Source organism: Marmota flaviventris, chromosome 2 (assembly GCF_047511675.1).
Source record: "Marmota flaviventris isolate mMarFla1 chromosome 2, mMarFla1.hap1, whole genome shotgun sequence".
In the NCBI taxonomy this organism is placed as follows: Eukaryota; Metazoa; Chordata; class Mammalia; order Rodentia; family Sciuridae; genus Marmota; species Marmota flaviventris.
Genome location: NC_092499.1, coordinates 127,700,093 through 127,724,683, shown reverse-complemented (window position 1 = coordinate 127,724,683; position 24,591 = coordinate 127,700,093). Strand labels below are relative to the sequence as shown.

The following is a 24,591-nucleotide window of genomic DNA, read 5'->3' as shown; positions in this document are numbered from 1 at the left end:
AATCTGCGCTGCGGCAGTCTTGCGCAGAGCAGAGCGGCCCCTGGAGATGCCTGGCTCCTCGGTCTGAGGAGCGGTCAGCGACGCGATGGAGCGAGCAAGGTCAGCCGTTTTGGTGGCTTCTGTTATCTTGGGGAACTTTCACTTGTTGTCTACTAAATGGAGTACTGTACAAAACTGGAACTTCAGGGCCTTTAGCCCTTTGTTTTGGAGAACCAGATAGACACCTTTGGAGGCTTGGAATTATCTCTTCTGTTCTTTGGTGTCGTGCGGCATTTTGCCGCATCCTCTCATCTGTAATGCCGCGACAGTTCCTTTCGTGGATGAACCTTTACCTTTCATTTACGAGGCAGTTACAGTGGGTTGCCCGCGGTCTTGTGGGGGAATACTGAGGGTGACCGAGGACCGCTGAGGGTCCGCTGAGGTGTCCATGACCAGGGGTGGGGCTCACCGTTCAGCGTCATGAAGGAAAGGTATACAGTGCCTCTGAGTTTCGGGGACGGTATGTGGAGATGACCATGCCGCGCTGGTCCATAGTACCGAGTGATTTAGCTTACGGGATAGGGCGAGGTTACTGTAGCACGGATGGAAGTGGATATACTGAGGGGACTACCGTGGTTTTAGGGAAGGAATTCAATGCCACATAGTTTGGGCGGTTGCCTGAGGGGACCCTGGTGCAGTTTGGGGGTTATGCCAGGGTGACCGCGGAGTAGTTCTGGTAGGGGGTAATGCCGAGGTGAAGTTGGTGGGGGAGGGTACAGCAGGTATCTACGGGGCACTGGAGTATTCTGTCTGATTTTGCTTGTAACGGAGATGGTACAGCTATAGTTCAGCAGGTAATGCAGGGCCATTGGAGGGCTGGGGGCTCGAGGGTAAGTTGGAGAGCCCATATTGTTGTTGAGGCCACCACGGTTTCTGATGTGAGTGGGAAGAGTGGGGAAGCGGTGGTGGATGTAGTGGGGGACATTGGGGTGCTCACAGTGGCAGTGGTAGTGCGGGAGTTGGTGCGTATGGCAGTAATGGCAGGGCCTGCTGGGTGTCCGAAGTGACTGAGTGGGTCAGCAGAATGACCTCTGGTGTGGAGGGGGAGGGGGAGGGGGTGAGAGGACGGATGGTTGCAGACAGAAGTAGAGAATTTGAAGGAACATTAATTTTCACATGATCTTTGGCTGTTGTGCATTTTGATTTTTATGATTGTGCTTTTTGCTTTCTTAAGCTGCTGTGCCCCTACAATGAAGTGCTAGTTACAGAAATTTAGTTTGGTTTTCTTCTCTATTTTATTCCTTTATGATTTCTTCACTTAGGTGGCTAACGTGTAAGAAAGGGAAATGGCGTGCACAATTTAGTGTTGTGCATCTTCTGACAGATGTGTGAGGTGATGCCACAGAGGCATTGTTTTTCATTGTTTTTACTTATCATAATATAGTTTTCAAAGGCTATCTCAGGATTGGAATAGGGTAATATCTTGCGTCACCGCCATTGTGCACTTTCCCAAAGATGGCCGCTGCTGCAGAGGCAATAGTCTGCGCAGGCGCAGCAGGGTGGGGCGGGTGGTCGCCCCCTCCTCATCATGTCACAGCAGGTATGGCACTGTTTGCACCTGATTTCTCATTTTTGCCCTGCTGAAATTTCAGCCATATGCTCTCGAAAGTGCTTGGATGAGGTAGGAGAAATGTTGGGTGAGGTGTCCGCCCCCTCCCCAAAGTGCAGCAGTGAAGGGTGCGGGGTGCGCCGGCGCAGTGGGGAGGATAGCTGCCTCTATGTGCCATGCGGTTGGTAGCTGAGAACATGGTTATGCAGCATCAGCTTGGAGAGGATAGAAGCCACCTCTTCACCTGGATGCTATAACAGCTGCTGTTTTACCTCACATTCCCTATTGTGTCGCAGTGGAGGGTGGGGGAAAGAAGGCAGGATTGCACATACTCAGAAGACTTGGCAGCAGGCCTTTCCCCACAGTACCACGGTAGGGGTGTGGTGGATGAAGGAGTGTGAAATGAAGGAGAGATCAGGAATTTGCAGTCTCCACAGCTGTCCTGTGACCCTCCTTTTCTGTGCTGAAGTAGACTGGAGTGGTAAGGGTCTATAGGACATCAAATGTGCATCCACCAGAGTACCTGACGTGCTGCTTGAGGCAGCCTCTATCACTGGTGGAGATGTCAAATTTGTTTTCAAAGTCACCTTTTAATTTTTGTAGATTGTTCTTTTACTGTTTTGTATGGTCTAATTTCAAAGTGCATTCAGTAACCCCTTACACAATCCCCTTCCTTTTCGAGATTTGATAATTTAATAATTGCATCTACCATCAAGTGTATATTAGTTTAATCTTCTGATGTCCAATTTTTTTATCCACCAAAGACATAATTTTATTAAAGTAGGGGAATCAGGAGCATGCCAAACATTGAATCATCTTGGGCTCCTATGATCTTACAGAAAAGTGGTGAGAGCCCTATAGGTTTGGGGATGTGCATGGGATTAGAATCACTGCTCAAGACTATTGCCTACAGAAGAATTTTTAAATTAAGCTTTTGATAATTTTTGAAGTTGGAACTACTGTGAAAATTTGATGAGAAAGAATAATGAACCAAATGATAGGATTATTATATACCATTACTTTTTAAAATCTTTTTTGCCTTTAAGGATTTTGTTTTAACCTTTGTGCTTATCTTCATTTAATCATGTTTTTCATTTTATCTTTGGTACGCAGTATGTCTGGTTTTCTTCAGTTGAAATTAACAAGGCAAATCTAGTTAGCTTGAAAAGTTTTGTTATGGAGTTTTCTATTTTTAGTAGTTAGAAAAATAGAATATTGTGGGCAGTATTTATTATTTGATCATTTTTTGCTGGCTCGTAGGAAGATGTTGCTGCAGATACATTTTGGTTTTAACTTCTGAGTCTTTTGACTCTTTATAAAAAACTGTGTAGGCTGGCCTGCCATTTTGTACTCTTTGATTCCGACTCACCATCCCAATATGGCAGATCACTTTGGAAAGACCTCATCCTGTTTCAAGGCATCTGAAGATTTTTAGGTCTCTGATCTGTTCAGCACTTTGCTGGGGCTTTTTGAAAAGGAGGAGTGCAAATTCTTCAGGTGATTTAGATGAAGGAAGCTTGATTGAGGGAAAACTTGCTGTTCAAAGCAAGCTGTTAGCTTAGTTTATTTCCCTTTTCTATTTGATCAGTGTTTTATTACATTTTAATCTCTCATATCCACTGTCTTCTAATTGTTCATTTTTGTTTTCCAACAAATTTCACATTTAATATGGATAGCATTATAAATGTTTTATATGTCACTATGCTGTTATTTAACCATTTGTAGGGAGAATTATTATTATTTAAATTTTTTTTTAGTTGTCGATAGACCTTTATTTTATTTATTTATATTTGATGCTGAGAATTGACTCTAGTGCCTCACATGCCAGGCAAGTGCACTACTGCTGAGCTACATAATTCTCCAGGGAGAATTATAAGTGCTGCCCTATCATGACAAAGGACAATGAAATTTTAATCTTATTTCTTTTGTATGGATCAGCACTATCTTTCCCTCCACTTTTATGGCATGGAACTTGAGTAATTGTGCTGACGATGACATCCTCTGAAACTGGTAAAAGTAGTATATATAAATTACCCCTTTTCTGTAGCAATTTCTGAGTACTAACTGGCCCAGAATTCTCCTTTTTCATAATTCTCTTTGTTTTGGAGGCATTGATCTTTCCTATATTAGGGAAGTGCAGATGGGAAGGATCTACTGTTAGCTAATGTTTAAAAATTCCTGATGTCTTTATTGAATTTTAAAATATAAAGTATATCAAACATTTTTATAGGAAATGATATAATAATAAATTGTGGTATCCCATTAGTTTTTACTTTTCAATATATTTCTGCATTTTGATTTCAGAAAAATTTTAATATTTTTATAATTTCATTTTTTTCTGAACTAGTTAATTTTCTATAATGTTGGTTTCTGGGTTGAGGATACAGTAAGGAAGTTTATAAATGTACCTGTGCATATGTGATTGTATCTGACACAAACCAACATTTTTGAAATAAAGTTCATACATGATTTATTTAGACTAAAAATTGAAATATTAGGATATTTTTGTAAGTTTTTTAACTGAAATGAGATTTTTTTTTTCACTCTGAGGAACTGATAAGGGTAAAAGTATAGATTTTTTGATAGTGGAGTATTTGTAGTTATACCATATTGGGCTTAACATAATTTGGTTGATAGTTTTTTTTTATTGTGTTAAATTAAGAGAATGCATTTAATTATTAAGTACATTTGTGAACTCATAGCATGTTTCAGTATTTCCTTTTTTATGGGTCAATAATATTCCATTGTGGGGGCTGGGGATGTGGCTCAAGTGGTAGCACGCTCGCCTGGCATGCGTGCGGCCCGGGTTCGATCCTCAGCACCACATACAAACAAAGATGTTGTGTCCTCTGATAACTAAAAAATAAATATTAAAAAATTCTCTCTCTCTCTCTCTCTCTCTCTCACTCTCTCTAAAAAAATAATATTCCATTGTGTAGGCAATATCATATAATGACAATTTATTTATCCTTCAGCCAATAGGCATTTAATTATTAATGCTTTTTGCCTATTATGTGTTATCCCTTTGGGAACATTAGTGTGCTACAAGTTTAGTGTTTTAGTATCATATATCTTGTAAAGGAATTGTTAGATCATTATTTTTATCTCACGATTAGCACATTTTATGTAGTGCTAAGGGCTGTGTCATATTATATTCCAACTAGCATTTTATCTATCTCCTTCCCAACTTTAGTGTTTTCAAGTAGTATATTATTATAGTGCTTTTGATTTGCATTTGCTTAGTGACTAATGAAGTAGAAACTTCATGTGATATTTGGCCATTTATATGTCTTATTTGAAGAACTGTGTATTCAGATCCTTTACCCATTTTGATTTTTGGGGGAAGTGCTGGTGCTGGGGATCACATACAGGACCACCTGTAAGCTAGGTAAACACTCTACCATTAATCTATATTACCAGCTCTTCTTTACCAATTTATAAAATAGATTTTTTGCTTTTTATTGCTGTATTTGTATGAGTTCTTTTATATTCTGGGTCTAAGACTTTATAAACACTCTTGAGGTGTGATTAACATACAAAAACATTTAGATAGTTAATGTATATAATTTGATGTTTGGAGGTTCTATCAGTGCCATAAATTTATCTATCACTTCCAAAGAACCTTTCTTTTTGTTTTGAATATTAGACTCTCATCTCATATATAATTTATATACTTTTTCCTTTCTTGATTATCTTTCTCCCTTTTTTTTGAAGGGAGGAGTACTGGGAATTTTAATTTACCACTGAACTACATCCTCAGCCCTTTTTGTTTTTTATATTTTTAATTTTTTGTTTTTAAATTTTGAGAGAGGGTCTCACTTGCTAAATTGTTGAGGTTGGCTTTGAACATGAGATTCTCCTGTCTCAGCCTGCTGAGCTGCTTAGATTATAGGTGTGTACCACTTCATTGGCTTCATTTCACTGTTTTTAGTGCCTTTTATTAAAGTCAAATTTATTTATTTATTATCTTGCTTGTCCTCAGAGCTCATTTAAAGGACCTACTCCATGGTCACTAAAATTAGCAATGTGTAAATTTTACTGTGTAAAAACCTTTTTTTTAAACATTTATTTTTTAGTTGTAAGTGGACATAATACCTTTATTTTAGTTTTATGTGGTGCTGAGGATCAAAGCCAGTGCCTCATGCATGCTAGGTGAGTGCTCTTTCTCTGAGCCACAACTCCTCTAGCCCCTGTGTAAAAATCTTAAGGTATAGGCATATGTGATTTTTCCCCCCTTTGGGTACCAGTGATTGAACCTAGGGGTTAACCACTGAGATACATCCCCAGCCCTTTTTAAAATATTTCATTTAGGGACAGGGTCTCCCTAAATTAATTGTTTAGGTCCTCGATAAATTGTTAACAATAGCTTTGAATGCGTAGTCCTCCTGCTTCATCCTTCCAAACTGCTGGGATTACAGGTGTGTGCCACCGTGCCTGGCAGAATATATATGATTTTTAAAAATCATTTTATGCCTTAATTTGAATACTTATAGTTCTTTCTTTTAAGGGCGGGGATACTGAGGATTAAACTCAGGGGCACACAACCACTGAGCCACATCCCCAGCCCTATTTTGTATTTTATTTAGAGACAGGGTCTCACTGAGTTGCTTGGCCCCTCATGCCGAGACTGGCTTTGATCCTAAGCTGCTGAGATTACAGGCATGCATCTTAAAGCAATAAAATAATAGGGAGAGTTTACTAACCTGTTTTATTCTAAAACTCAGATACTACTTTTAAAAGTAGGAAGGATGCTAGGCATGTTGGCACACGTTCAAGGCCAGCCTCAGTAATTAAGTGAGGCCCTAAGCAATTGAAAACCTTGTTTAAAAAAAAAGGTGTTGTGAATGTGGCTCAGTGATAAAGCACCCCTGGGTTAAGTACCAGAAAAAAAGTGTGCAGATAATTGGATTTGGGGGTGCATAGTATCTGTAAAACATTAGTTGCTTGACTTTTATAAAAGGTCTTTTCTGTCTTCTAGCTTGGAATTTCTGAATCGAAGTTTTATGAGTGATTCCTACATTTCCTAACATGGCTGCCTCCAGTGGTTGATTTGATTCTATTCCTAAGACAGCCATTTTATGAGATGGTCTGCAGATCTTATTATGGTGGTGGTTTTCCTCTGTGTTGGTAGCTTTTTGATTAAGCAACCCTTGTTTTACAAATATTAAAGCAAAATTTGTGCAAAAGACTTTTAAAAAAAATCAGTTCGTTTTTAGTTACACATGTCAATAGGATTCATTTTTTTAAAATATATTTTTGTAGTTATAGATGGACAGAATGCCTTTATTTCCTTTGTTTATTTTTTTTATGTGGTGCTAAGGATCGAACCCATTGCCTCACACATGCTAGGCAAGCGCTTTGCCACTGAGCAACAGCCCCAGCCCAATAGGATTCATTTTGATATAACTGTGAAAGCATAGAATATATATTTTTTTCTAATTTAGGCTCCATTTTTTAAAAATAGACATTTTCCCTTTAAACTTAATGTTCTATAATTTCACTATACAAAATACTATTTATTATGATTTTAAAATATGCTTCCCAAGCCACTTTTGGAAATAGCTTTGCTATTTTTGGCCAGAAGAATGAGTATGTAGTGGTGATATGTTACTGAATGCGTGTGAGTATTTTTCTGTACAGATGAGTAAATATAAATGGAAGTGAATATGTCTTTCATTTCTTGATCTTTTAAAACCAGATTGTCTGTGATAGTCAAGATCCTGATTGTTTGAAGGGTAAAGATCTTCTAATATTTTAGTTTTATTTTGTTTTAATTGGATTTTGGACACTTTCATAAGTCAGTCATGAGTTGCTTCATATATTGATGAAGTCTACCAAATAATTCTTTTTTACCTGTTTCAGGGATCGCTTAAACCTGAGACGAACTACAGAACAGCACGTGCCAGAAGTGGAAGTCCAAGTCAAACGTAGAAGGACAGCCTCACTGAGCAATCAAGAGTGAGTACAGTCTGGGCTGAGAACCAACTGAGGTCAGAATCATGTTTTAGTTTAGAACAAAAATATCATGGAATGAAGAGACTAAAAATAAACAGTTAAAAAAACACATGAATGTAATATAGATGATATGGTAAAATGGTGAGATTGATTGAACAGGTATTGATAGAACACCTGTCTAGTGTCCCTGAGACCCTAAGTCCTAGAACAGGACAAGGGTGTTGGGGCACTAGAGAGTCTCTTCTTCATTTTTTTGGTGCCAAGGATTGAACCCAGGGACACTTAACCACTGATCCACATCCGTAGCCCTTTTTGAAATATTTTATTTAGAGACAGGGTCTCACTGAGTTGCTTAGGGTCTCACTAAATTGTTGAGGCTGACTTTAAACTTGCAATCCTGCTGCCTCAATCTCCTGAGTCACTAGGATTACAGGTATGTGCCACTCTGCCCGGCCTAGAGAGTCTCTTCTTAAAACCAGTATCAATTCATTTCTCTTCCCACTCCAGAGATAATTTTTAAGTACTTGGTATTTATCATTTCAGAATTCATCCTATACATGCTTATATGTCTGTTTGTATACATTGTGATTTGTGATTCTTTTCTGACAGTATTTCTTGGGGATCTTGCTATAGTGATATATGTAATTCTATATTATTTTATAGATTAGGGTTATTTTAATTATTAACCTACTTGATACTTATTTTGTTTGCATTCCTTGGCTTCTAACGGTGAGGATATGAACAATCATTCTAAAATGCAGTGTATAATAATTTATTTCCTTAACTGTAGTATTTTTTAAATTGTAGGAGGTAGGTAACAGTTAATGTCTTATTGTTGTCACGTATTCATTGTATATATGAAAGATTGTCAAAGGATTGCACATTTTATTTTATTTTTTATTTAGTAGGGCCACTGAGAAGTGAGCCCAGGGGTTCTATACCACTGAACTACGTCATTTTTTAAATTTTGAGACAGAGTCTTGCTAAGTTGCTGAGGGTCTTACTAAATCATGGAGCCTGGCCTTAAACTTGGAATCCTGTTGCCTCAGCTTCCCAGATCCCTGGGATTACAGGTGTATGCTGCCATGCCCAAAAGATTAGCACATTTGAAATTACTGGTGAGAATAAAGATTTCCCCATTTCTTCTAATTTTTAGGAATTAAAATCATTTTTTGAGTGTGTTTTTATTTTTGAGTTTCTGGGGATTTGGCCTTGTTTATGCTAGGCAAGTGCTCTACCACTGAGCTGCATCCCCAGCCCTTTTTAAACAATTTTTTGAAAGAGGGTCTTGCTAAATTGTTTAGAACATCCCTAAGTTTCTGAGGCTGGCCTTGAATTTGGGATTATTCTTCCTCAGGCTCCCAAGTCCCTGGGATTACATGCATGTGCCACTGTGCCTGGCTTATATATTTTTTTTTTTCATTTTGATACCAGTATCACTAACATTCCTAAACTGGCCTTGAACTTACAATTCTTCTACCTCAGCCTCCCTGCACCTGGGAATGCTTCAACATAAAAACCTCCCTTTAACTTCCAAAGTTTTGAATGTTCCTAGAGTGTCCAGTAGAGTTTAGAGAGCTTGTGGTAGAGTTTATGGGGAAGGGCATCTGTTGAGGGAGGATCTTTTTAGTAAATGGAGTTCCATTGTGTTTGTTGTGTTTTGTTACGAGTTTTAATTTTATACATTCTGAACCTAGATTAATACAAGTGATCTCATGCTCATCTTGTTTTGGGATGAAGTGGCCTTCTCCAGTTATCTGTCCGTCTTGTTCATATCTGTGGAAACAGTTTGATTTTGATGAAAACATAACTTGAGTTTTTCTGATATATACTGTGTATGTTATATATTAAACTTCATAGTCCTTCCTGTATTGGGGGCAGGATCTGAGATGAGTATTGAGTTAGGGAAATTGTATAATTTTTCCAGTTCTCTTCATTCTTAGAGTAAATAGATTATGGAAATATATATGTAGGATTTATTATATATATATATGTGTGTATATATATATATATATATGAATGACAGCGGAATGCATTACAATCCATATTACACATATAGAGCACATTTTTTTCATATCTCTGGATGTATTAAAGCATATTCACACCAATTCATGTCTTCATACATGTACTTTGGATAATACCATCACATTCCACCATCATTTCTAATCCTCTACTCACTTCCTTCCTCTCCCATCCCTCTGCCTTATCTATAGTTCCTCTATTCCTCCATGCTCCCCCTCCCTACCCCAGTATGAATCAGTCTTTTGAAAACATTTGGTATTTGGTTTTTTTTGGGGGGGATTGGCTAACTTCACTTAGCATTATCTTCTATAACTCCATTCATTTACCTGAAAATGCCATGATTTTATTCTCTTTTACTGCAGAGTAAAATTCCATTGTGTATATATGTCACATCAGTGACAAATCCTCTGAAAGGGAAATGAAGGAAACTACCCCATTTACAATAGCCTCAAAAAAAAAATTCTTAGGAATCAACTTAGCAAAAGAGGTGAAAGACCTCTACAACGAAAACTACAGAACACTAAAGAAAGAAATTAAAGAAGACTTCAGACGATGGATAGATCTATCTTGCTCTTGGATAGACAGAATTAATATTATCAAAATGGCCATACTACTAAAAGCACTATACAGAATTAATGCAATTCTAATCAAAATACCAATGGCATTCCTCATAGAAATGGAAAAAGCAATCGTGAAATTCATCTGGAAAAAATAAGAGACCCAGAATAGCTAAAGCAATCCTTAGCAAGTAGAGTAAAGCAGGTGGCATCACTATACCAGACCTTAAACTATACTACAGAGCAATAGTAACAAAAACAGCTTGGTATTGGCACCAAAACAGACTGATACACCAAATGGTACAGAGACTAATCCACAAAATTACAATTATCTTATATTTGACAAAGGTGCCAAAAACATACATTAGAGAAAAGAAAGCCTTTTCAACAAATGGTGCTGGGAAAACTGGAAGTTCATATGCAACAAAATGAAATGAAATCCCTATCTCTCACCATGCACAAAACTCAACTCAAAATGGATCAAGGACCTAGGAATTAAACCAGAGACCCTGTGTCTAAATGTAGGATTAATAGAACTTGTATCATGGTTTATATATAAGCTCAAAATTTCATAAGCCAGGTACTTGTATATTTTATTAAACTGAATCTTCATTGATATTTATCCAATTAATATCCTACCTTCTCCCAAACAATAAAGATGGGAGTCCATTCTGCCTAGAGGGATTCTATTGATTCCAGCCCTAAATAATTATCATTTTATTCATTCTAGAAAGTTCAATACAAAACTAAATAAAAATAGCACAAGACACAAACTAATGAGTATGAATAGAACTGTGCTGACTTTTGTTCCACTCATGGAATTGATGGTAATTTTGTCTTTCATTAGATATGTCACCACATCATCTCTTGTTCTTGGGATAATATCTTCCCTGTTAGTTGATATATTTTCAGTTTAAGGGTAATTAGGGTTGGAGAGTCATCTTTATCTATTTTAGGTATACCTTCAAATGTATTTCCTGATTAATATTCTGCTTTTTGTGATGTGTAATGCTATATAGCCTGCATCTTGTTTTCTCATTCTTTTTTTAAAGAGAGAGAGAATTTTTAATATTTATTTTTTTTTAGTTTTCGGTGGACACAACATCTTTGTTTTGTATGTGGTGCTGAGGATTGAACCCGGGCTGCACGCATGCCAGGCAAGCGCGCTACCACTTGAGCCACATCCCCAGCCCTTTGTTTTCTCATTCTTAACCTCAGTTGTCTTTAGGCTCCCAGAGTTAACCAAGGAGGATACTTAATAGGAAATTCTCTTAATTCAAGTTTCAAGAAGCAAAGTTGTTTTTTTTTTCCTTCTTCCTGCAACAGTTTTAGGACTTTGTTAGGTCAGAGAACTGGTTGCTGTTTGGCAACAGTGAGATTGAAATGAGGAATACTTAGATTATTTATTATTCAGACCTGGGCATATAGCTCAGTGATAAAATGCTTGCCTAACATGCATCTCCCAGCACTGGTAGAGTAGATTTTATTATTTGGTGATTGGGGTAGGAAAATTTAAATGTAACTGAGGCCAACTAACTTGAATTATTGCACACTTCACAGATATTAATATTCTCTCCATTTGATTGTTCTTAATTCACACATTAGCCCACAAGCTGCAGGGTTCCCATGCCATGATACATCTGATCCAGCTAGCTTGTGAATCTGTGATTCCCAGTGTGCTTTCAGATTTGATTATTTGGGAAAATGGCTCAGAACTTAAAAATAAAACATAACACACAAATACCTCTCTCTATATATGTGTACATATTCTTTATAGGTATATCTGTGTGATTTTGTAAAAAATGGTATGGGGATTTAACCCCAGAGCCTTATGCATGCTAGGCAAACACTACAACTTAGTACAAGATTTATAAAACTTACAAATGAATGTAGGTCAAGGTCTGAGAGGGTCTCAAACATAAAGCTACATTCTTTCAGGATGTACTCTGTATGTTAGTAGATAAAACCCATTAGAAAACATAACAGAACTTCAGAAATCCACTGTTGTGTTGGGGTTTCATTATGTAGACAAAATTAACTGAAACATTGGTCATGTGATTGAAATCAGTCTTTAGGTTCCATCCTATCCTAGGAAGTCAGGTTCCGAAGCCTTCTCTTTAATATTTGTTTGTTTTTTCTTGGGCCTGGCCATATCCCAATCTGAATTATCTCACTAGCATAAACCAAGAACAATAAAGATATTTCTATCTTTTTGTAAATTCCAAGGAGTTAGATGTGACTTCCTGATAACCTGGGACAGAGGCCAGCTAATTTTATGTATGTATGTATGTATGTATGTATGGGCTGGGGATTGAATCGAGGGTCTCTTTGCCACTGAATTACATCCTTAGTCCTTTTTGTTATTTATCCCAAGTTGCTGAGGGTCTTGCCAAGGTACTTCTCAGTCTAGTCTTGAGCTTATGATTCTTATCCTCCCTAAGTCGCTGGAATTACATGTCTATGCCATGGCACCTGGCTTAAATTCTTTATTATTTAACAGTATGTTTAACACACAATGGAAAATCTATAGAAAAAAGTGGAAACTTGTACCAGTCTCATTTCCAAATCCAGTGCTATTAAATATTTTCAAATATATTTTATCATTTTTCCCCTTACCAACAGGATAAAATTGCTAATATCAATAGCAGACCTTTCCTGTTGATCAGCAAACTATAATTTCCTTTATTTATTGTGTGTGTGTGTGTGTGTGTGTGTGTGAGAGAGAGAGAGAGAGAGAGAGAGAGAAAGAGAGAGAGACAACAAGCATGTGCACATGCTGAGGATCGAATCTAGAGTACTTTACCACTGTGCTGCATCTCCTTTGTTTTTGATGTTTATTGTGGGCTTTGCTAAGCTGTTGTTACTGGGCTTGATTTTGTGGTCCTCCTATCTTGACCTCTAGAGTTGGGATTATAGGACTGTACCACCATGGCCATCTCTTTCTTATTAGATTCACAGCAAGGTTACTGACCCACAGGTTATGTGGAGGGTTTTCTTATAGAATTCCCTGCTTACTAATACAGATGGTTGAATCACATAGTTTGAAAGCCCTCAAATCTCATGGACTCTGCAAGTTATTAGGTATTTATTTATGAAGAAAATGCTTCAGATGAGACAGCCTTTATGCATCATTAATGTATGCTGAGCAAATACCCTCACTCTATTGCAGGGGAGTGAGCATTTTAGGATAATTGGAAATCGAATGATGGATATGGTACTAATAGTATTTCTACAGGAGTAATAGTTCTTAGTTTTATAGTTCTTTGAAAATATTTCCAGATTGGGTAAGTATATGCTAGTTTCTTGCACATACTTATGTGTCAAGATTTTGTGTTTTGTGTTAATAGTTAACTTACTAGGTAAAAATGGTCTATTCTGAACATAAAGGAGAACCTTCGTAAGTTTAAGGGTCTTTGTGTTTTATTTCATATAATTGCACATGGACAAAAATCTTATTAATAAGATGTATCTTGTATGTGTGTATTTATATTTATATGTATGTGTATGTATATATATACACATATAAATATAGATATAATATATATGAATATAAATATATAGATAGAAAATATATATTGTATTCTTTTAATAGGTGTCAGTTGTACCCAAGGCGTTCTCAGCAGCAACAAGTACCTGTGGTGGATTTTCAGGCGGAACTGAGACAGGCCTTCTTAGCTGAGACACCAAGAGGTGGTTAAAGCAATACTGGAACATCAAGCTAGCTGATTTCAAGAGAATCAAACAACAACAACAAAAAAAACAGGTTAGAGCTGATACTGTAATGATCAGTGTCATAAAATAAGCACATTGTATGACATTTAAAACAATAGAAGTCTGAACTTAATGTCCCTCCCCTGATATTTTGACATGTTTTTGTGTCACTTCCAAACATTTCATAGTGCATGCTTTTTAGAAAGTTTTATTCATATTTTATTTTGCATTGATTATCAACTTTATATGAAAAATTTTTATGAATGGGCATTAAATATCTTAGTGAATGTTTTATTTATTCATGTTTTAGTTGTCAATAGACCTTTATTTATTATATGTGGTGCTGAGAATCGAACACAGTGCCTCACACATGCCAGGCAAGTGTGCTACCGCTGAGCCACAGCCTCAGCCCCTAGTGAATGTTTTATAATTACATTTTGTGATAGACTTCATTTTTTTTAGTGTGTCTAGTTTTAAAGTATTTACTGTTTTAATTTCTTAACCTTCCAAATGTAGTATGTCACTTTTCACTTTGACCAATTTTGGCATAAATGAAAGTTGTAAATACATCACACATTCATTAGCAATGAGTGTTAAGAGAATCTAAGTATTTTCCTATGCTTATTTACTAATTTTTTATTTTTCAATTATAGTTCTTTTTTAATATATATTTTTAGTTGTAGTTGGACACAATGTCTTTATTTTATTTTTATGTGGTGCTGAGGATCGAACCCAGGGCCTTGCACATGCTAGGCGAGCGCTCTACTGCTGAGCCATAACCCCAGTCCCCCTAATTATTTATTTTTTATTGTCTTTTTCTCACTTTCATGTTTTCTCTAATGTATTTCCTCTTGGAATCAGCAATGTAATAAAGATACTATCCATACTTTTTCAATGTAGTGAATATTTATTTAGTTTGTATTTTTGTTGGTTGCTCACTTTTTTTAAATTTAAATTTAATTTTTTTAGTTGTAGGTGAACACAATATCTTTATTTTTATTTATTCGGTGCTGAGGATCGAACCTAGGACCTCACACATGTGAGATGAGTGCTCTACTGCTGAGCCATAGCTCCAGCCCTTGCTCACTTTTTTAATAGGAAAAAAGACATTCCAAGTTTGATTTTGATTTAGTATTCTGTTTTATTTTGCAATTATTTTCTGTTTCAACATTACAATGCCCAAATTCCTAGGATTTACTTGTACATTCCAACATGCACACATACATGCTCAGTTATTTAATTATTTTTTGTTTAGAAAATAAAACTTTAGAAGAAAAGGGTTTTATTGATGAATTCTCTGTAGATTTTATTTTTGTTTTTTGAAATGTTACTCTTCAACATCTTCAACATGAGTTAACACGGATTGTTTATAGCCATCATTTTGAATTGAGATCTGAAGAGAGCTTTTCTGAGAAATCATTTCATTGAATCCTTTATACCCAACATTTTGTAATAATTACATGGACTTGTAAATAAATACTGGAATCTGATCACTGTCCCCAACTGTTCTTCAGAGTAAAGGCATTTTTCAATGAGCAGGTGTCCACAGATTAAATTTTTTTAACCTAGCAATTTTTTTGGCTACCCAGGTGTATATGAAACAAATTAATTTGAATTTGACATTTGTTACTGCCTTCTGTGTATCTCAAGATGTGTATGCAAATATTCTAGAGTCTAAAACATGAAATCTGAAACACTTTTGGACTTTTGGTAGCAAACATTTTGGATGAGAGCTATTCAACCAGGAGTTCCTTTATATTTTATTTTTTAAATTTTTTGTAGTTGTAGATGGACAGGATGCCTTTATGTGGTTTATTTTTATGTGGTGCTGAGGATCAAACCCAGAGCTTCACATATGCTAGGCAAGTGCACTGGCAGGGAGCTACAGCCCCAGCCCTTTATTTTTTAATTAATTAATTAATTAATTTTTTGGTGGTGTTGGGGATTGAACCCAGGGCCTTGTGTATGCAAGGCAAGCACTCTACCAACTGAGCTATATCCCCAACCCACACTTTATATTTTATTTAAAAAAATTTTTGCATACTGGAGATTGAACCCAGAGACTCAACCCAGACAAGTGTTCTACCTCTGAGTTATGTTCCTGGTACTTTTTTCAAAATTCTGACATGGAGTGTACCTAAAGTATTCAGGCTGACCTCTAATTTTCCTTATTCCTCAGCCTCTGGAGTAGCTTGGATTACAGGCTTGTGCTACTATGTCTGACCACAGGTACATTTTTGGTGTCTCAATGTGTGATAACATAAATTATCCTAGTGCAGAGCATAGAGTATAAATTTAGTGAAAATTTTATTTCTTCTTTAAACTATTTTTTTTGTAGTACGATTCCTAAATTTTATGTTATCACTTTCTAAGGGCATCTGAGGAAACGTTTAGTAACATGAAAACATACTTAGGTTCTCATACTTCCTTTGGGTATTTTTTGTCATTAAATAAAAGTTTTGAAGGAAATATTTTTGCATGTGTATGCTTGCCATCTATTTATTTATTCATTCATTCATTTATTTATTTATTTTCATGATGAGGTAGGGTCTCGATAAGTTGCCAAGGTTGGATTTAAATCTACAATCCTCCCACCTCAGCCTCCCATATTGTGGGGATTATAGGCATGTTCCACTGCACCCTGGTCATGTGGTTTTAATTCACATTGTTTTGTAGATGAATATGTCCCATTTGTATTTTCTCCTGTTATGTCATTGGTAATCATATTTTGTACATTTTTCTGTAGAGAGTCTCAAGTTTATGATCATTTCAAAGTCTGTATTTTACAAAAGTTTGACCTTGTTATGATGATTGATCTTAGGTGGTTTACTTTGCTTTTATGTCCTTTCATTTGAGAAGATACACAGTGACTACTCATCATATGATGTGAAGCTGCTGTTTTACTTTGCAATTATTATGGTCAATAGTTTGAGACCCTGTACTGTACTGGCTATAACTGACTACATAGGAAGTCTTAAGCAGATTCATATTATTTGGTGAAGAAAGATTACCTAATATCATTTTGAACAGGATTTAGGGGAAAGAAAGAGAACCTTGCAGTTGAAAATTGACTAAATTCAGGAATAATTGAGATATTGATGTAAATTTTGGAATTGGGAATTCATGCTTACGTGGGACATTTAAGAATTAGAAGGTAAAATAAATGAGTTTTGTTTCTCTAGGTGTGTCAAATGTGGGAGTTAAGATGAGGGAATACTGAAATTTGTTAGACTCTTGCTATGGCAGCGTGAGAGGAGGGATGTTTTGAATGTGTGTTGCAGTGATTTTAGTGCAGAATTAACTTGTTTAAAATATGATATATTGCAGTGCAGCTATAACATGCTTTCCTCTGCAGGCTCTGTCTACTATTTATGAAGCTTCTGCCCAGCTTGCATTGTTTATAAGAGAACCTTCATCATACCTTTATCTGTACCAAGCCTTCCCTTAGGTATTAAGGATCCCCAGATTTTATTTTTGACATCGGCTTTGGTGGAACAGCAATCATGGTAAGATGTACATTAAAGTACAGGGGTGGTAAGATGCTATAAGGGCCCAAAATAATAGTTTCCCAAGGTGTGAGGAGCTTTGGGTTTTAAAAGTTAGGAAAGAGAATATATCCATAGACACGTAGTCTTGTATTAAATAAAAACTGGAGATGAGAAATGTCTGGTTCCTATTATCGGTTGGTTGTACAAGTTATACAAATCATGCTGAAAAGAGAAAGATAACTTATGATGTAAGAAAATACAGAAGTAGTTTTTGGTGATCATTGCTGTTTTAAGGAACCATCTTGCCCATTGGTGACTCTTAATTTCTGAAGACTTACAGACTACTTAGGAAAGTTTTTTCTCCTTTTTTTTTAAGTATAGAGATTGATCTCAGGGGTTCTCCACTACTGAGCTATCACCAGCCCATTAATTTTTTTTTAACTTTTTTTGTTTTAAAGACTGTCTGGCTAAGTTGCTGAGGCTGGCCTTAAAATTGCAGTCATTCTGCCTCAGCCTTTCAAGTTGCTGGGACAAAAGAATCAGTTGGTTAATATAGATGAAAATTATCTGGATAGAGTATCCTAATAAAAATTGCATGATTCTGAAAATATAGAGCATGCATTCTCCAAGAGTATCAAAATTGGTTCTTGACGTATCAAAAAAAAAAAAACATTCTATATTGCTTTATAATACCACATTATATTAAAATATAGGGAGATCATGACTCTATATTAAAATCTCACATGGGAGGGTTACTGTGATAAATATCTAAAATGGTGCTGTAGGGGAACAAAAACGAAAGAAAATGTGGAGAAACAAGAATTTGGAAGTTCTGAATATTGTTGTAGGTGTTATGGATCTGAATGTCTTTATAAAGCTAAGAAATACCATGCATTATGCTTTACTTAGGTTGATGGGATTTGTAGTTTTATTTTAGGTACAAATTTGTTCAGGGTAAAACAAACAGTTTATAAAATCAAATGATCAGAAAAAAGGTAGTATTTGGGAAGGGAAGAGAGATTATAGTTCTAAAAGGTAACCAACTGTGAGCTGAGGGATTTCAGAAAAAAATATAATGAGTAATGATGGGGAAACTGCCTAAAATTTTAAGAAGTAAAGGTTTTCTTAGAAGAATCTAGTGGTCCTGGGTCAAAATTTGGTCTAGTATATTTAGTGAGAGAGAAGAAATGTTGCAGAAAAGGCATGGAAAAGGACTTGTTAAGGAAACCAGATTTGGATTGATATGGGAGCAGGCAAGAAATGAAAAATTGACTATTGACATTCCTTTTAATAATTCCAGACTGTGGGCAAGAGTAGCAAGATGCTGCAGCACATTGACTATAGAATGAGATGTATCCTGCAAGACGGCCGAATCTTCATTGGCACCTTTAAGGCTTTTGACAAGCATATGAATTTGATCCTCTGTGATTGTGATGAGTTCAGGAAAATCAAGTAAGTCTGAGGATTGGGTAACAGTTGGAAGCAAAAGCAGGGAAAATCCAAGGGCAGAGCTAAAGTAGAGTTTATAAAGGGTGACTTTCATGTAGAGAAACTATAGCAGGGCCAGTCTATTGTCTAATCTCTTAATGTCATGTCTGACTTGGGTTAGAGCTTTAAAGGCATTACATCCAATGTATTAGTGTAAATTTGCAAAAACAATCATGCATTACTGAGAATAAAACAGCACAATATGATTGAAATATCAAATTATATGTATTTCAAAAAATTAGAAGTATTAATTGACTGTCCTCTGTGACAGTCTTACATTGAAGGAGAGAAAATAATTGTCTGTGGTTGGGGAATTGTGTACGAATACCATTTGGTATCCCTTCTCTCTTTACTATTTCTTTTATTTCAGTTTTGTATTCAAGATTTATTTAGTTAAAAGTGATTTTAAAAATTTATTTTCCATTTCTTTAATGTTTTCTTAGTTGTTGATAGACATTTATTTTATTTATTTATTTTTATGTGGTGCTGAGGATCAAACCCAGTACCTCACACACGCTAGGTAAGTACCACTGAGCCACTACCCCAGCCCTATTTTCCATTTTAATGTGGAAATAGAGTTGAAACTTTTGCCTACCTTAAAAGGCTAAGTCTCATCATTTCCATCTATATTTTACAAAAGTAATTCACTTTTTGTAATATTTGTGTAATAACCAGGAAATATTCTGGAAAGGACAATAGTTAAAATAGGAAAGGAGCTTTGCTATTTATATATGTAAATTGAGTCTGAATGTTTCATTTAGGGGATTAAACTGAATAACTTAAGTGAGAATCTTGGCATTAGTTTTTGTCTTATTTAGTACTTGTGTTTAATGAATAATTTGAGGATTGCTAAAATTTCTCTCACTAAAATTTCTTCTTATTCATAGGCCAAAGAATGCAAAGCAGCCAGAGCGTGAAGAAAAGCGGGTTTTAGGTCTGGTGTTGCTGCGTGGGGAGAACTTGGTATCCATGACTGTGGAGGGACCACCCCCTAAAGATGTAAGGAAGATGCAGGCAGGACAGAGCTCTTTAAAATTTTGTCTTTGAAAGTAATTTTTTGTTGTTTTATTCTTAATTGGTATATAAAAGCAAATAATTTAAATGTGGGAGAATATTGTATTCTTTGAGATGGCTGAAATAGGGGGACCAGGGAAGCACAATATAGTATACTTTTGTCAAATGTGTTCAGAACTTGATGCTAGCTAATATTTGAACTTTTATGAATTAAAAGTTGTCTGATGGGTTACTTTATGTGCTGGGTTACCTAGGTAATCATGGGAGTTGTCGATTTATTTCCACATGGTATGTGTCCTAACAATTTGAAAAATATATATGTGGAGAATTATCTCCATGGTATATATACTCATTTTTTCCATTTGAGTGCTGAAATTAATGTTAGGTGGGTGGCCTGGGAACATAGTGGGTAAAACTGATTTTTGTATAAAAGTGCTGAGAACTTGAGTAAGTCATTCAGTTCTACATTATAAATTTTCTTATTTCAGACTGGTATTGCTCGGGTGCCACTTGCTGGAGCTGCAGGAGGTCCTGGGGTTGGGAGGGCAGCTGGCAGAGGAGTACCAGCTGGTGTACCAATTCCCCAGGCTCCTGCTGGATTAGCAGGCCCTGTCAGAGGAGTTGGAGGTCCATCCCAGCAGGTGGGTAACAAGGAAAGGGTTTTAGCTTAATGGGGAAATGTGAGTAGATCCCTGGATTGAGGATATTTAAAAATGTGTATTTGTTTAAGCAGTATATGTTATAGAATAAGCAGGGAGATAAATATAAAAGCAAGGTAATAAAACTAGTTACTTAAAATGGTTACTCGGTATTTAAAGCCACCTTGTTAGGAGTAAAACTATTATTTGCTTATTCAGAAAAATACGAATGTACATGTCAGATTTGGAAAAAAGAGACGAATAGCTGCTTTGATATGTCATAATACCAAGATTTTTAAAAAATATTTTTTATTTGTTGATGGACCTTTATTTTATTTATTTATATGCAGTGCTGAGAATTGAACCTAGTTCCTTACACATGCTAAGCAATTCCTCTACAGAACTCAGGATGGGATGTATCTCAGTGGTAGAGCATGCACTTGACATATGTAAGCCCTTGGATTTCATTCCCAGTGCTGCAAAATAAAATATGAATGAGACAAGTATAAAATTGCAGTAATTATTTAGCATTTAAGAGGACATACCTAATATTTATTTTCTGTGTTTAAAAATGTGAGCATGTTTCTTCTCATTTTTATTGTCTTCCTGGCTCTGCCCTCTCAGGTAATGACTCCACAAGGAAGAGGTACTGTAGCAGCTGCTGCTGTTGCTGCTACTGCCAGCATTGCTGGAGCCCCAACACAGTACCCACCAGGACGGGGGACTCCACCCCCACCTGTAGGCAGAGCAACCCCACCACCAGGTATGGGATTTGTGAAAAAGAATAATTTGTGTCTCCGAGAGTTCATATGCCATTATCTAAGTCAGTTTGAGACAACAACAACTGACTTAGATAATGGATTCAGATACAACCTAAGTGCTCAATTAGAGGTTTTCGGAGTATATAATTAGTTTTTAATGAAAGAATAGGAATTCTTTTTGAATTGGAGATGACAAACAGGAGCAATATTTAAAAAGAAATTATTTGATCCTCATTGGCTGCTGCTTTTCCCTCTTTCTTTCTGGATTGAACCCAGCTCATTTCTTTAAACATTACTTTGGGCTGAAGTCTAACTTTCCTGAGCCAACTTATAAGGTCTTTATTTCTGAATTGTTTTCTTTGTAGGTATCATGGCTCCTCCACCTGGTATGAGACCACCTATGGGCCCACCAATTGGGCTTCCCCCTGCTCGAGGGACGCCAATAGGCATGCCTCCTCCTGGAATGAGGCCCCCACCACCAGGAATTAGAGGTGAATTGGGATTACAAGAGCTTGAGAGTGGCAGCCAGGGCTTTGAATGTATATATATTATTTTTCTGACTGTTTCATTGAATTTTGTTTTATTTTTTGTTTTCCAGGTCCACCTCCCCCAGGAATGCGTCCACCAAGACCCTAAAATACTGTTGATTCATCTAAGTCACCTTTATCCCTGCTCTGCGTCTTGTGAATTGTGTAGATTGTTTGTGAGCTTTTTGTCCCCTTTCTGCATTAATAATAGACAATAAATGCATAGAGCAATTAAACCATGAGATACTTGTATATTTTTTCTTTGCCTATTTATATTGGTGAGGTCAGAGTGAAAACATTTTTTCTGGTATTGAATCCTATTAAGGAATTTATTCAAATTACTTTTTAACGCAAAATGATTGTGCTATTTGTTTCTGCTTTCTGACTTTCTTCTACTTTGTGCATGACCAGTGTTGATTGGTAACATTTGCAGATAGGAAACTCATGAAACAGGGGCTTTAAGTTGTTATGAATTCATAAATAGTCTTCTGCTTTTTACTTTACTATGTCACAATATCTGAAATAAAGTAGAGATGAATGCAAGGTCTTGTAAGGATATAATATTTACTGAAGGAAATTGTGCCACTGACTTGGACTCATTGCAAATAATTGAAATTAATGAGCACAAAGAGATAGCCTTTCCTTGGAAATTTACCTTAGTTAATCAATTTTTACAGTGTCCTGAAATCAGAATAGAAGATCTGATCCTAATGTCTCAAACTGACTTAGATAAACATTGTCTACCTGCATGTAAGTATTCATTTATAAAATACTAAATGAAGGGCAGACTGTTGTTATAGGGAGACAGAAATTTGCAATTTGAGATAATTAAGTTGTATTACTTAAAATGTAAAAAGGACACTTTGTAAATTACACACTAAAATTTATATTTCAATATTCCTAACCATATCAATAGTGATGTATTTAAATTATGGAGACAAATAAATTGTCTTTAAGTTAAATAGTTAAGGAATACCCTAATATCTCCTTCTTGTTTGTTATGGAGAAAAAATTCATTTTTATTTTATTTTTTTTTCGGTTACACACTCACATTTTTACATAATGGCATATTAGTGACTGTTGTATTCTGCTACCTTTCCTATCCCCTACTATCCCCCCTCCCCTCCCCTCCCATCTTCCCTCTCTACCTCATCTGCTGTGAAAAAATTCATTTTTAAAAGGAGTGAGTAAGATGGGGTGATTTTGCTGCTAAGACTTTTAATAGGTAGTGAGTGAATTACCCATATTGATGGTAGGAAACTAATTCCTTGTGTACTGCTATTAGAGATTCGTGTTAACTACATAAAGAATGGTAAGTTGATTGTAATTATGCTTTCTTAATTTTACTTATTTATTTTTTATGTGGTGCTGAGGATCGAACCCAGTGCCTCATATGTGCTAGTCGAGCACTGTACAACTGAGCCCAACCCTCGATTGTAATTATTTTTCTATTGAATTTTTTCTAGTGTTGATTGTACATATGTCTTCTGTTCTATCCTTTCAATTATGTACTTGCAAGTGCACCCAAGGAAAAGGAACCATCAAAGTGACTATCCCTACTAAAGGTAGTTTCTAGGATTTATTACCACTAGCTATCCACTAAGGAAGTGGCAAAATCTTAAATTGATTAAGAATCTCATAACAGATGCAATATTGGTTTTTGATGCTATTTTTCAGAGTTGATAAATTTTAAAGCAATTTTGTTTTATTAACAAGCATTAAGTTAAGACAGTGTGTATAACATGATAGGTACTTTTGGTCTTAGAAGTATATGGGTGATATGAAAACAAGTTTTCTGACCATCTGTTTTTTAAACCAACATATTTATAATGCAATTCTTTTTATTATAATGCAGTTCTTTTTATTTTATAGCTAAATATTTCATGTTTGCATAGGACTTCTGGTATGGATATTTGCCTCTTATTTAGATTTTGAGTGATAGGTTTTCTATTTTCTAATGCTATTCCCTTAACTAGAAATGGCTTTTTTGCAAGTTATAGATGAATTTCAAGATTTCTGTTTTCTGAAAGATGTTTACTTCTTTTCTTAAAATACTTTCTTTTTAGTTGTTAGTGGACACAATGCATTTGTTTTATTTATTTATTTTTATGTGACGCTGAGGATCAGACCCAGTGCCTTACATGTGCTAGGTGAGTGCTCTACCGCTGAGCTACAACCCCAGCTCTGTAATATGCTTACTTCTGATAGTTATTTTGGATTGTGATAATACTACTCATTTTTGCCTGAAGTTTCTTGGACTTTTCAAGACCCCTATTTGTAGGTTATATACTAGAAGATGACTTGGGACATAATATTTTCATATACTTGAGTGGATTTAGATAAATATATCAATATTTTGCTTTATACTGCCAGATCTATGCTTCTTTAGAGTTCCATTAGGGACATATATTGACATCAGTCTTCAAACATCCTTGTTAATAAATACTTATAAATCATTGCCAGATATGGTGGTGCATGCCTGTGGACTTCAAGTTCTAGGCTAGCTGCAGTAACTTAGCCACATGCTGTCTCAGCAAAAACAAAACAAAGGGGCTGATAATGAGGATAGAGTTCCATGTTAGAGCACCCCTGGCTTCAATTCAAAACAAAAACAAAGAAATCATCCTACATTCTGATATTCAAGTGAATTTATGTCACATCTGAAATAAGTAGACAATAATTTTCTGATTTGCATGGTTACTAATGACTCCATAGATTCAAGTTGTATATAATGTTTGATAAGTTTTTTCATAGTGGTTTGAATATTAGTTTGAAATAGAATTCTGGGGTATTACTTTTAACTGCTGTGTTAAAGTTGGTTATGTAGTGTTTATGGTATAAT

The 24,591-nt window shown here is 35.9% G+C and overlaps 2 protein-coding genes across 3 annotated transcripts; both read left to right on the top strand.

The window, feature by feature from the left end:
* Snurf (SNRPN upstream open reading frame) lies at positions 1 to 17,339 on the top strand. 2 transcript variants are annotated; one of them, XM_027951002.2, is made up of 4 exons: positions 1 to 99; positions 7,451 to 7,546; positions 13,715 to 13,885; positions 17,271 to 17,339. In XM_027951002.2, exons 1-3 carry the CDS (start codon positions 86 to 88, stop codon positions 13,818 to 13,820), a joined length of 216 nt encoding a protein of 71 aa, XP_027806803.1. In that variant the 5' UTR covers positions 1 to 85; the 3' UTR covers positions 13,821 to 13,885; positions 17,271 to 17,339. The 2 variants fall into 2 exon arrangements, with proteins under 2 accessions (XP_027806803.1, XP_027806802.1); XM_027951001.2 differs by having other exon boundaries at positions 17,189 to 17,273.
* Snrpn (small nuclear ribonucleoprotein polypeptide N) lies at positions 17,249 to 21,991 on the top strand. Its single transcript, XM_027951000.2, has 7 exons — positions 17,249 to 17,339; positions 18,622 to 18,773; positions 19,697 to 19,808; positions 20,312 to 20,464; positions 21,086 to 21,224; positions 21,588 to 21,713; positions 21,821 to 21,991. Exons 1-7 carry the CDS (start codon positions 17,337 to 17,339, stop codon positions 21,856 to 21,858), a joined length of 723 nt encoding a protein of 240 aa, XP_027806801.1. The 5' UTR covers positions 17,249 to 17,336; the 3' UTR covers positions 21,859 to 21,991.
* Positions 21,992 to 24,591: the final 2,600 nt, after the last annotated feature.